The sequence below is a fragment of the Dreissena polymorpha genome, chromosome 2 (genome assembly GCF_020536995.1).
Source record: "Dreissena polymorpha isolate Duluth1 chromosome 2, UMN_Dpol_1.0, whole genome shotgun sequence".
NCBI classification, from domain to species: Eukaryota; Metazoa; Mollusca; class Bivalvia; order Myida; family Dreissenidae; genus Dreissena; species Dreissena polymorpha.
The window spans coordinates 72,687,778-72,700,620 of record NC_068356.1 but is presented as its reverse complement, the minus strand read 5'-3'; the positions used below and the strand labels follow the sequence as shown (position 1 = coordinate 72,700,620).

The 12,843-nt window shown below is 33.2% G+C and overlaps 1 protein-coding gene across 1 annotated transcript; it reads right to left on the bottom strand.

The window, feature by feature from the left end:
* Positions 1-4,890: 4,890 nt before the first annotated feature.
* Positions 4,891-11,305, bottom strand: LOC127867587 (uncharacterized). The gene is made up of 6 exons (XM_052408862.1): positions 11,219-11,305; positions 9,578-9,662; positions 7,774-7,896; positions 7,469-7,519; positions 7,180-7,333; positions 4,891-5,151 (listed from the first exon to the last, which is right to left on the bottom strand). Exons 2-6 carry the CDS (start codon positions 9,653-9,655, stop codon positions 4,961-4,963), a joined length of 597 nt encoding a protein of 198 aa, XP_052264822.1. The 5' UTR covers positions 9,656-9,662; positions 11,219-11,305; the 3' UTR covers positions 4,891-4,960.
* Positions 11,306-12,843: the final 1,538 nt, after the last annotated feature.

The following is a 12,843-nucleotide window of genomic DNA, read 5'->3' as shown; positions in this document are numbered from 1 at the left end:
TTACATTTTGCTGGACAGGACTTATTACTATCTTTATTACTATAATTATTAATATCCTTCATTGTATAAGATATCTGTATATTTTCTATAAAACCATTATTATTTTTGTTTTATTATTATTATTACTATTAGTATTACTATTCTTGGTAACTACTGTTATTATTAGTAGTACTGTTGTCATCATATAATAAATATAATTATTAAGATTTATGTTCTCAATTGTATACTGTGTAAATGACATGATTAATATTGTATGTAAGTCTGTCACCATTACAACATGTTAAAACTATTGCAAGGGAAATGCCCCGATAATGTTGAAGAACTTCAGGTCTAACCCCTTTTCCATTATGTATGTATGGACCAATGTATATATTTGTACAATGATATTATTTGGAAATAAAATATGTTTAAAGAAGGCATACATTGCGTGTTGTGCGAACATGAAGCCTATATGTTTGGTAACCAATTTCTACTCGGACGAAAGCACTGTCGTTCTACGCACATACTTCAATGAATTATTCTTGTAAAGGTTCAAAGCACACGATTGTAAGTGTTAGCACAATATGGTTTTGAGTTTTAAAACATTACATCGCATGATTCTGTGCGATCTATACATGTTCACTTCTATGCGTTCAATGTAACGGTCGTTTCCTGTTAAACATGTCAAATACGGATACGGATTGGTTCATTCAATTAACGTGTTATATATCCGAAACGTACACAAATTGTAAATTCAACATATATATTTGCCACAGCAGTAGAGAACTTATGGCGTCCGCTTGACTGCCAAAGTAAGTTCATCATTGCAAATAAAATTTACAAAAAAGGACGTTAGCGAATACGGAAAAAACCCCATCATAAACTTGATTTTGCACTTTGGATCTTTGTGGGAGGCTTGAATGAGATTCCTTGCACACACGCTTGTGCGATTTCAGCTTTTACCAGTTAAATAAAAGAACGCAGTTGTATTAAGCTAGAAAGCAGAACATTTGTCCTTTGAAATCAATATTTGAACATATAGGTGTTTGAATTGAGCTACTCGAACTCAAAGTTTGGAAAATAAAGTATTGTTGTGTTTTTATTTAAGCCCAGCAATCTGAACATAACGTTGAAACAGTTTGGTGTTGTTTTGTGAAAAGCTTATTTCGGCAATTTGAACACAAAAGTATATTGAAGTAGTGAATACTTGTGAAATCTAATATGGAAATTAACACAAACTTTGACCAGTGTAGTGTTGTACGATGTATATTTTAATTTATCAATTGGAACACACCGTATGTATAGTTTATTGTTCTTGTTCAGTGTATCTTAATCAATAGCGTTTAACAGCTTTTGCGACGACATTGGCCAGTTTGTCATTGAAATCTGTACATATTTGCTGCTTTCAGGGAAAACTGGGCTTAATGCATGTAAAATAAGTGGTGTTTCAGATTAGCCTGTGCACACTGATTAGCCTGTGCAGTGCGCACAAGCTAATCAAGGACGACACTTTCTGATTTTATGGTGGTTTTCGTTTAAAGAGAGTCTCTGGTACTTGGATGACAATTAATGCATATGCATTAAGCTCTGTTTTCCCAAAATGAAGCTTAAATTATCTTTTCTATTAATGAAATAAAAAAAAGGTAAAAGTGATAATAACTTCAAACTAAAATCGCAAACAAGGCAAATAAACAAAATCACTTTTAAATAAAAATAAACAACCATTGAGTTCTAAATTGTTACCTTGTGGCATTTTTAGTAAACATCTAAAAGGGACCTTTTCACAGTTTGTCATTAAATGCGTAATATTGATAAATGTAAGCATTGGATCTTAGAAGCCCTATTAAAAAAACAAGAATAAAATTAAAGAAACAAAAAGTAACCCTCAACTGGGCTCGAACCACTGACCCCTGGAATAAAAGTCTATCGTTTAGAACAATCAGCCATCCGTGCTCATACAATGAGAGATGTATATACTTTATATAAGCAATCTTCGTAGTATGAAAAAATATAATAACAACAACAGAATTCTCCAAATTATTGAATCGTTTAATTTTGTCAATTTACCAAAACGTGAAAAGGTCCCTTTAATGTCTTCAGATTTGCACATTAAATGAGTTCAATACACTGTCAGATCGTATATCATGAATAACTTACAGGTTTAGAGGTTGCCTGTTAGCCTGGGGCCAGTAGATTTAAGCACAGGAAAATCAATTTAAAAAGTTGGTTACAGTTGGGCTAAAAAACAGGGCAACTACCTTTTTAAAGCTTGAAACAACTCAATCCAATTAAACATAGAATACAAATTACGACTGTGGATCAATTAGGCCTAGAAAATGATTCAATTCCGGCTCACAACAATATATGATGCATTAAAAGTCTGTCATGTCGGCAAATTTGTTGCTCAATAATTTAAAGACAATAAATAAAGTATTAGATGCACATATCACAGCATGTACATAATTCTAGGCTTGTTATTCTTTAGCAAGTCAACCAAAATTCTAAAGATGGTTGCCAGTGCAGCAACCAATTGCGAAAAAAGAGACATATTGTTGTTGTTTTGTCTAAGTTATCTCAATAACATAAATATGAGGATAAACAGCGCACACACACCTGTGCTTTAAGACACACTCTTTATAAATTTGAATGGGATGTGTTCATTTCAAACTTGCGATATAAAAAGCTTTAACATAATGTCACATTATTTTGAAAACTGAGTTGTGTCTAAGATTATGCAATAGCGAACAACTTCAGTGCCTTCAGCGCTTTGATTTTTAGAATGTTTTGAAGCTTAAACTGTTAACTGTTTACGCGAAGCAGATGGCGTGAAATGTTATTCGAGAATTTTCACAAACTCGCCATATAGCAATTAGGGAACAAAAAGTTGTCACAGATAAAAAGAAAAGGCATTGCACCTTTTTCAAGCGTAGACAAATCACATTTCGGAAAGAAACATATATTGTAATATAATGCCGTTAATATGTATCCACCGATTCAAATAGGCACCTATCATTATTACATAGCTTGAATGCTCTTTTCGTCAATATTTTTGACAACGCATGTATCGTACGTTACAATATATCCAGGATCTACCACTATACAAAACTCCTCCCAAAAGCTATTGTGAACAGATAATTTGTTTTATTAATCCCCAAAAATAACCAAATGCTTGTTTTGGAAATCACAAACGAATCTCATGTGCAATTTTGTTTAAATGGTTGATTCGCTTAATACGTTATGTCTACAGACGATGATTGTGTAATATTGCAACATCAATTTAAATGTGATTGACATGTATGGAAGCGCCTTTTTTATTTGTCTATAAGACAGTCCTCGCGAGTGTTTGATGTTACAAAACTTTGGCTCAGTCCCGAAAGACCACGTTTCAAATACTAAATTTAATATTCAATGTTTTTTTTTTTTAATCAACGTTTTTAATGATTTCAACAAAATATCGCTCTAGTTTTGTGAATATGTCCACATGCGCCTTGTTTGTCGAAGCCATGGTACGCATTAGACGCCATTATCCGAGCATGCGACAAACTATTTAATCAATTATTGGAAAAAACGACTGTAACTTGTTTTGCAATCCCTACTGAGTTGCTTCCCCTATTGTTTCATATCATTTCATAAACAATCAACTGTTAGTACTGGAAATACAGGTGTTTACAAATAAAAATCTGGTTACTAAGCCTGGTAAGTTACTTCTGGTTAATAAACTTGCAATGTTTCGATTTTGCGCGAATTTATAGTGAATTAAACAGTAAATATATATTCCATACGTGGATTTCATATGATTTGTATCTACCAAAATGGGACACTAAAGTTTTGGATAGTCCAACGAAATTGCACGCTTAAGTTTTGTAAATTGACATTGCTTAAAAACAGAAACTCAAAATCAGCCGTAGTTTACGGCGAACTTCGTATATTAATATTTGAGACGCGGTCTTGGAAAAACGGACATAATGCGTGTGCGTAATGTGTCGTCCTAGATAAGCCAGTGCAGTCCGCACAAGCTTATAAGGGACGAAACTTTCGGCATAAACACGATTTCCGTTTAGAAGAGACTTCCTTTAAACGAAAAAGTCTATTTTAGTGGGAATTGTCGAACCTGATTAGCTATGCAGACTGAGCAGGCTATTCTGGGACGACGGTACTTTATGCACGTTAATTAAGCCCGGTATTCACATAGCGCGGCTCATTTAGATATTTTAGACATTGAAATCTTGATTAATGGTTGTACATAGTAATATTTTACTTTTGCATACAGTTAACAAAGAAGTATTTCCTGACTATCATCAGAGATACACACTCTGATTATCAAACACAAATACACTTTTCAGTTTTTACGGTTTTACCTGTTTATACAATTATGCCAGTGTCGATCCAAATCATCTGTGAGTGATTTAGAAAACATAGGTGTTTTTGTTTTAATCAGTTATATTTAAGATCATTACACTGTCATGTTATGCTTTTGTATAATAAAAACACATTTACCTTCGATTATTTAATGTATCAAACCTTTTTTTATATTTAAGGACCCGTAGTCGTCAGGCAATACATCGCGTGTGCATGTTTGCATTCGCATTCGCGTGTGGGTGTGTGTGTGCATGTTTATTTCAATAACAAAAAAAGAGCATAGCATGTATTATGAAAAGTTGATTTGAGATAATACAGCACTTTACAATGTAATTAATTATATACTAGTATTTGACAAAATAAAATCATTCTTTGCTTCAAAACACATAACCTGCACCTATGTTGAAGAAGACCATAATAATTTACTAACGCAGCAATCATTAAAGAATGTGTCAATGAAGAAAGATTATAGGTTTTTTTATAAATTATATGTAATATATTTAAAAAGCCTGAATTCTACCGAATTGTTTATCAATGAATAAATCCAAAACGTGTGCGGTTTGTATTATTATCAGAAAATTCACATGCTTATGCTTGTTCAGCATTACATTTGTCCTCTTTGTTACCAATAAAATGGGCTTATATACCCAGAAAGAGTGCGGTATGTCCATAGTATGGTTGTTGTGCAAGTCGTACAGCTTCCCCAACAAAACAGGCCGCAGCAGTAGTTCCGACAGCAAGTGTGGAAGTTAACGCTCCAGCGTCCACAAGTGCTGTAAACGGATCTCTTAACAACGCCATGATCTGAGGAATCTTAATAGAAATAAAAGTACAAGTTAAGCATTAACGGAGCAGCATCATACAAGCAATTAGGTAAACATTTATCCATTTAATGGGGCCTTTTCACAGATTTTGGCATTTTTTAACTTATTCATTAAATGCTTTATATCGATAAATGTAAACATTGGATTGTAAAAGCTCCAGTAAAAAATCAAGAATAAAATTAAAAAAGGAAAAAAAACATTGCCCGGAACAGGTTTCGAACCAGTGACCCCTGGAGTCCTGCCAGAGTCCTGAAGTAAAAACGCTCTAGCCTACTGAGCTATTCCGCCGAGTACACGTACTTGTCGTATTTATACCTTATATAAGCAATCTTCGTAGTTTCACAAAATTTAACGACAAAAACAGAACTCTCCAAATTATTCAATCGTTTCGCGTTGCAACGCTTTATAATTTTTAGGTTTTAAAATCGTCAAAAGATGCATATAATGGCTATATTAGACCATGGTAAATGTTCAGTATTACTGTTTCCTCACAATTATCATAACTAAAACGAAAATTTGCGAATCTGAAACAACTTTTTTCAATTTTGTCAATTTACCAAAGCGTGAAAAGATCCCTTTAAAGTCTTAACAAACACCAACACATGTTATTGTCTCTCTTACTACATTTGTCCGATAATAATATATGTTTCTTTTTTCTTTCAATAAGTACCTTAAATGGTCCATAAACACTGCCCAATACTAGTATGCTATATATATAGGATCTGGCACTAGTTGTCATATCAAACCATTTTTTATTAAACGAGTCAAGGAATTTTGTTAGTAAGCGAGCCTTTTGCGAGCTTACTAACGAATTTCCTGGACAAGTTTAATAAAATATGGTATGAAATGACAACGAGTGTCAGATCTTTTTTTATCACATGCTTTTAAATGAGCAAATTAAATAAATAGTTACGCAAACATAATGATTAATCCCAAATGTTGTTAACTTTTCGTGACGTCATTTGACGTTGCAACATCATTTCAGCAAAATAACAAAATGCGATTGGTCAATCGAACGAAAACTAAGCCAATGAAAAGGCTTAAAAAGTATATTACTCATGTGTTAGATAAAAATAGATGTAATGGTTATATTACATGGACAACATAGTATGGCATCGCTCGTAAATGTGCGGATATCGTCGCGGGAAATTGAAATGCAAAATATTGTCTCTCCCAAAAAATACAAAAAACGAGCATTTCATATCTCGTTAAATAAATGTTGGCAGACCACATGTTCTGTTGCAATTTTGGCTATGGCTATAAGGATTACTGATGTGTTTATGGGTTAACTTTAGAATTGGTTGATATTTGTGGTTATGGATCTTTAAGGAATTGTTCTTCAAAAGGCAATCCGCTGTTCGTTTATTCTTTGAAACAGTAGATGTTGGGCGAATAAACCATTTTCACATTTACATTAACAGCTCCGATAAACTATTTACAACCCAAAACTGTGCCCACACCTAATGCATATAAAGAATACTCATCTACCATCCTCATGGCGCAATGCATCTCGTCCAAAAAACAAAGAGAGATAAACCATTTGTCAAATGTCAAATTGTAAATGACAGGAAGGATCCCTTTCTTATGCAAGTTGAAATCACAATCGACAAATATATACTATATTATTAATTGCACAACTTCAGTATAGCTGACGAACCATGTATACAACATAAACAACGCACATCAAACTTGCGAATATTTTTACTAAAAAATCCCCATTAATATTTAAATATGGCCATAATAAATAGACAAATGTACAAATCAACATGAATATAAATAAATATTATACATATAGTAGTTATTAACGTATTAATGTAATTTCCAAACTTTGCTGAACCATGCGTAAACGTTATGTTTACGACAGCGAACCTTAAATGACTCTAATTCAAGAAACAACCACGTGCAAAACTACTAGAAGCAACTGAGGCTCCATAAAAAAGCAGTAGTTTTCAGACGCTTTATTTCCGTTACAAATTTGCTGTTTACAAACTTGTATGTTTCTGTTACGATTACATACCAGATGGAACATCGGTCGCATCCGCCTGTTTGTTGCAGTCAGTGGGGACCAGACTTAGGATCTCTCGACCCTTACAGAAGGCTGCAATGTTGTCAGGAATCAGGTCAATATCCGCCACGGGCACTTCGTCATAACATGTGGCGTTCTCGGAAACCTGACATGTTAACATATATATGGGGAATGTCACTAGTGTTCAACTATCAGTCAAAGATTTTTTTTTAAACAAAAGGTTTATCACTGTAAACATTCATATCATAAGCTCTCGTGAGTATCAAAATTGTAATCTCACCTTGCTCAATAAGCACTTGTTTCTGTCGACTGTTTTGTCAATTTCGTAACCCTGCAAATATGTAAAATAATTACATTAAAGTTTATATTCACATTATCGCTTTATTGTACGAATACCCGTTGATTCCATTGATTACTGTTATCGAAGTTAACAGCATTGAATATACAGCACACACTCCTTTTTGCACAAGCAAAAAACATTGTTTAAGACAGTATTAATTTGAAGATACTGTATTGTTTCAAACAATATCGTGGTACATGTTATCGATTTATCAATTCGATGCACAAAACACATAACAAAATCACCTCGATTTCAAAAACGGCGATTGTAGCAAGCAGAGCTCCATCCGGTGAAATGACCTTTATCTGCTTTTCATTACCAAGGTCCGTGGTGGTTGTATTGAAGGTCTCTTCAGGCAACTCGTTAGACTAAACAGGATGCAAAAAATAGCATATGGTACATAGAGAATAACAGGTTACTGCCTGATCTTTTTGTAATATATCAGGCAAGGCTTAGAATAATATAACGGCGAGGCTTGCCGAGCCGTTATTTTATTCGTGCCCAGCCTGATATATTACAAAAAGATCAGGCAGTAACCTCTTTTTCTGTTTATCATACTTCTACGTCCCCGATTTTAAAGAAATAATGAACAAATAGCTAAAAAGCTGCAGTTTTAGCGGGAAAGAATATGACTTTTGTCGGTTGACGTGTTAATAATGACGTCATGAGCACGGTTAATATTTAAAAAAAAATGCTGTTTTTGTTGCATTTTGTTTTTTAAATATATTACATCTTGGTATCAAATTGTTTGTTTTGTTAAATCTGATTCGATTTTACTAAAAATGAGTATTTTATAGTTGAATCTGACTATCCTCCACACATGACTGATATAAGAACTTCCTGTTGACCATAATATATACGGAATATTACGCTCGTCAATTGTTCCAAGAGTTTGTATCACTCGAGTGGCTTGTGTGATGACGTATCACACGAGAGGCGGAACATCGAGTGTGATGCGAAATAGCACAAGCCACGAGAGTGATACAAACTCTTGGAACAATTGACTAGCGTAATATTCCTTTTATTATATACAACAACTAACGAAAACAGTAAACAAATGTATTTTTTACTTTAACAAAACTGACAAAACAATGACTAAAACGGTACGCCATAGTTTATTTAAGACGCGTATGAATACAGTTTATGTAAATTAACGTGTAAACATTCGAACCGGGAAAACACAGGTTTCCGACACGCTTACCTTAATGCCATCGTTAATCCAATTTTTATAACAATTAAGTTGACAACTTAAATCCGATGTTTATAACAAAAACGTTTAAACGATATGCATTTCCACTTTTTTCTCCCATGTCTTTATCGAAACTTAGATTAAACCACACTATTTTATTGTATTCCTATCGAAACATACATTTATGCATGATAAACACACACTCCAAAATACGTTTTTAACACATAGTTTACTGCTAAAAAACATCACGTCCTACGTGTCCTTACAGAGTTAAGATAAAACTATTGTGTTTTGTCACAGAAATGACGTCACACGATGCACTACGTAATATTACGAAAATATTTCTATTTTCGGTGCGTGTAATGTGACGTCATTAAATGGGTCGAAGTAGTCCGGCTAGTATGGTAATACGGAATTGGAAACAGCGAGTAGCGTAATACGGGATTTTTTATTTCAACGATTGATACAACCTGTATTTTGTTAAAAGCATTAAACAGGTATATATTAAAAAACAATATATCAGGCAACGTTATATCAGGCAGATATTTATGCGGTGGTATGATAAAAAATAATATAGATGTACCATTCATACCATATGCATAAGATTACACGTTGTAACAAGTATGTTCTGTTTGCGCCACTTTATAAAGAATTTTACTGAACTAAATATTAAACAAAAAATAGGTCTTCAAACATATTCAAGTTCCCTAATTGAAATGCGTTCATCTCCACTGCCTTTGCTAAGAAAATCGAACTCAAGTTATGATGTATTGTTTTTATTCTTGTTATTGCACATGCAATAATCGAGAAATTGTCATCATATTGTAATACTTTATAAATAGGTTAAATTGTAAACTTACATCATTGTGGGATTCACCCATCACGCAGCAAATTGCAAGGAAAAATGCGAAAATTGCCTTAGGTTTGTTAAGGTCCATGCTTGTCCTACAATGACATAAATGATAATAAAATAGAGCTTACACATAAGATATAGAATATTACAAACTTCTAATACATAACACATATTGGGAAATAACAAGGTATGCAACATTCCGTTATATACGGTGTTGTGCTTACACGTGTATTCACTGAGATATCAAGGATGGAACCTTGTCATTATTAACGTCTCTTGCGTGCATGATTAAGACATACCCATAAAATGTGCTTTATTTCCGATATCTTGTATGGGGGTAGCATAAACTATGTTTTCTTGCAGCTTGTGTTTTGTTTGTTTGATCGGAATGGTTAGATGCATACAACGACATGTAAAATGTAAATTACCGATTTCCTCGGATTACATTGCAATTTAAGGGAAAGGCTGCATCGCATTTTAAATTCTATTCGGCCATACGTGGTCAAATTACATGATGAAATAACCGTTCATTCCCACTTTCCGCACAGTATTATTGACACAAATTTAATAACATTAAGGGGACATTAGTTTTATATGGAAAATAATGTATTCATTTGCAAATTTAACCATCATATGTTCACATTAACATACAATTTACTATAAATATAGTGTTTTTGAATGTGTTTTAAACCTCATTCTCTTTATAAACAGCTATTTTTATTTATAAAGGTTTTTCTGCTTGTGTACTCTCGCAATGTATTACCGATTTGCAAACATCAAAGCTTTATATTTTTATCGCGATCAACAAACAATATTGCTTGATCATGATTCTTAAGCACGTATAATATAAATCATATAATATTATTTAGATAGTCCATGTATAAACTGCATTACAATGAATTTCCACGCCATCTGTATCTTGGCGTATTTATTAAAAACCAAATGTTCATATAAATGCTGTTATCTAAGGAGTTTTAGAATTTTAATTTCAGTTACTTCATATGGCGTGGAATAATCTAATAAGTGTTTCGATACACTTACTTTAGCTCGATTGGTCATTGTCGGCTCGGGTACTACTTACACCCCGGGTACTCTTAAGTATACTTACATGTACCCCGGGTACGGTAAATATATTAAAACGTACTCGGGAATTTTAACGCTAAATCGGTCGATGTCAGCTATTATTAAAAATTTAATTATGTTCACATTTATGTCAATTTTCTGTTAAATGGCCTCTACATTATCGAAACTCATACTCAACTTTAAGAGAAGTTTGTTTAAGATAAACAATATCGTTTTTCGGTAATCGGTAGCGCGTTTTACAACCACGGATTTTGGGCGGGAATATAACTCGGGTACAGTCTAATATCGACCGGGTACGTTTAAGTACATTTACCGTAACCGGGGTACATGTAAGTATAATTAAGAGTAACCGGGGTACAAGTAAGTAGTACCCGAGCCGACAATGACCAAGCGAGCCTTACTATACTGTGTTTATATTTACAATAACATACATACATACATATATTTTGTCTCAAACCAGCAAAATATTATATAATACCAGTGCCCACGTACGGTTTACATTACATTCTCTTTTGAATAATGCATAATTATTTACGCATGAAAGTATATGCCAATTTTGACCCACAATAAAAAGATTATTATCCATGTTAACGCGACGTGGTAGAAACTGAATGATCTCTCAAGTCCATCATCAAGCGACTCATAGCATGGTTGATACGCGTTTAAATATGAATTTATACAAGTTAAATTTATAAATGCCTCGTACCTTTGATCGCAAACTGAACTAGCCTCGCTTTGTACTCGTTCACGTTTTGTCGAACTGCTATCTCGATAAGCATAATTGTTCCGTCCTTATATGTTTCTAGTCTCAGTGATTGACAAATGACATTCGTCAAGGAAGTTCCTCATTGTTTAAAAACACTCAAAAAGCAGTAGCTATTATGTTCAAGATTTCTTTAAAAGCACATAAAGTTTGAAGTATGTTTGCTAAGACCCTTCTTTTGGTGTATTATCATTTTGTCATAAGTTGAAATAGCTATGAACCGGTGATAGGTGCATTGCATTTACTCTGTATGCATGGCTCATTTTTCCACAATCGCAAATAATCACGATATGCCGCGCAATAAATTACAAATCCAAATATAATAAACACTATCAGTTGGTCATTCCTGTAACTTTTGAAATTTGAATGCACCTGAAAAAAAGTGAAAAACATGTTTACTTAAACGTGTGCCATAGAAAAAAAGACAAGTATACGGCGATAAGAGGTTTCTTCGTATAAATCTTTCTTTAAGTTTATTTCACGTGGGCCTATCTTTCCAAAATTAAATCACTTGAGAGCGCACACAGAACTTTCTGTTTCATTTCTATCTTTTCTCAAAACATTCGAACTTCAGAGTTATAGCTAAAAAAGTACGTTTAAAATAAGGAAATACAAACTCTAAAATTATTTTAAAACTATGCTTATTCGTAGTAAACTGTTTTACTATTTGTAAATATCAATAAAATATGCCTATTCAAAATGAATTTTGAATAAATCGATGTTGAGTAAAATGTAATTACCTATATCTTATTTTAAAAAGTTTGTCTTTGACAATAGGTCTATGTGTGTGTGAAAGTTAAATGCATTTTAAATTTATCTTAAAAGCAAAATAACATTTTTGCCCAAAAGGGAACACATTGTAAATAATTGTGGGACTGATTTTGTGTACCGTTCTTACGAAAGTAAGATTTCATACCAAGATAAATGTATTATAATTCATTGTGTAAATGTTGTTTTCGTTTTAGTTGTGTGTTTTTTGTGTTTGTGTTTTCCGTTTCGCTGTTGTTGGTTGCATTGCTATTGATTGTAATAGCTTAACTCGTTCTCAAGTCTTTAAGCGTTCATGTTTTAGTAACTATGTATGAATTGTTACTAAGACACTAAAAGCATGGCCAAGTTATGGTCGCGTAAGGTTCATCAAAATGGCTTATTTTTTCCTCTTGTTATTTCGCGGAAATCAGTTTTCTATTTATTAAAACATACGTGACCTTAGCGTAATGTTAATGCGATCCCACTTCTATGCAATATCTCAACACGATCTATATTAAATTAAGAAGATATTTTTAGCTTGGAGTGCATTTGAGGCCTGTCATTTCAAGAAGACGGACATTGTTACTTAAAAAAGACAATACGTTTACGCTAATTTATTCGTGTTTTGTTGGATATTGTGTTTTGAAATGTATGTAAATGTAGCTTATATACAAACA

Coding starts and splice junctions, on each gene's coding strand:
- LOC127867587 (XM_052408862.1), bottom strand. CDS start 9,655: ATGGACCTTAACAAACCTAAGGCAATTTTCGCATTTTTCCTTGCAATT. Junction 7,520..7,773: donor TCGCCGTTTTTGAAATCGAG/GTGATTTTGTTA, acceptor ACATATTTGCAG/GGTTACGAAATTGACAAAAC. Junction 5,152..7,179: donor TGCGACCGATGTTCCATCTG/GTATGTAATCGT, acceptor ATTTCTATTAAG/ATTCCTCAGATCATGGCGTT.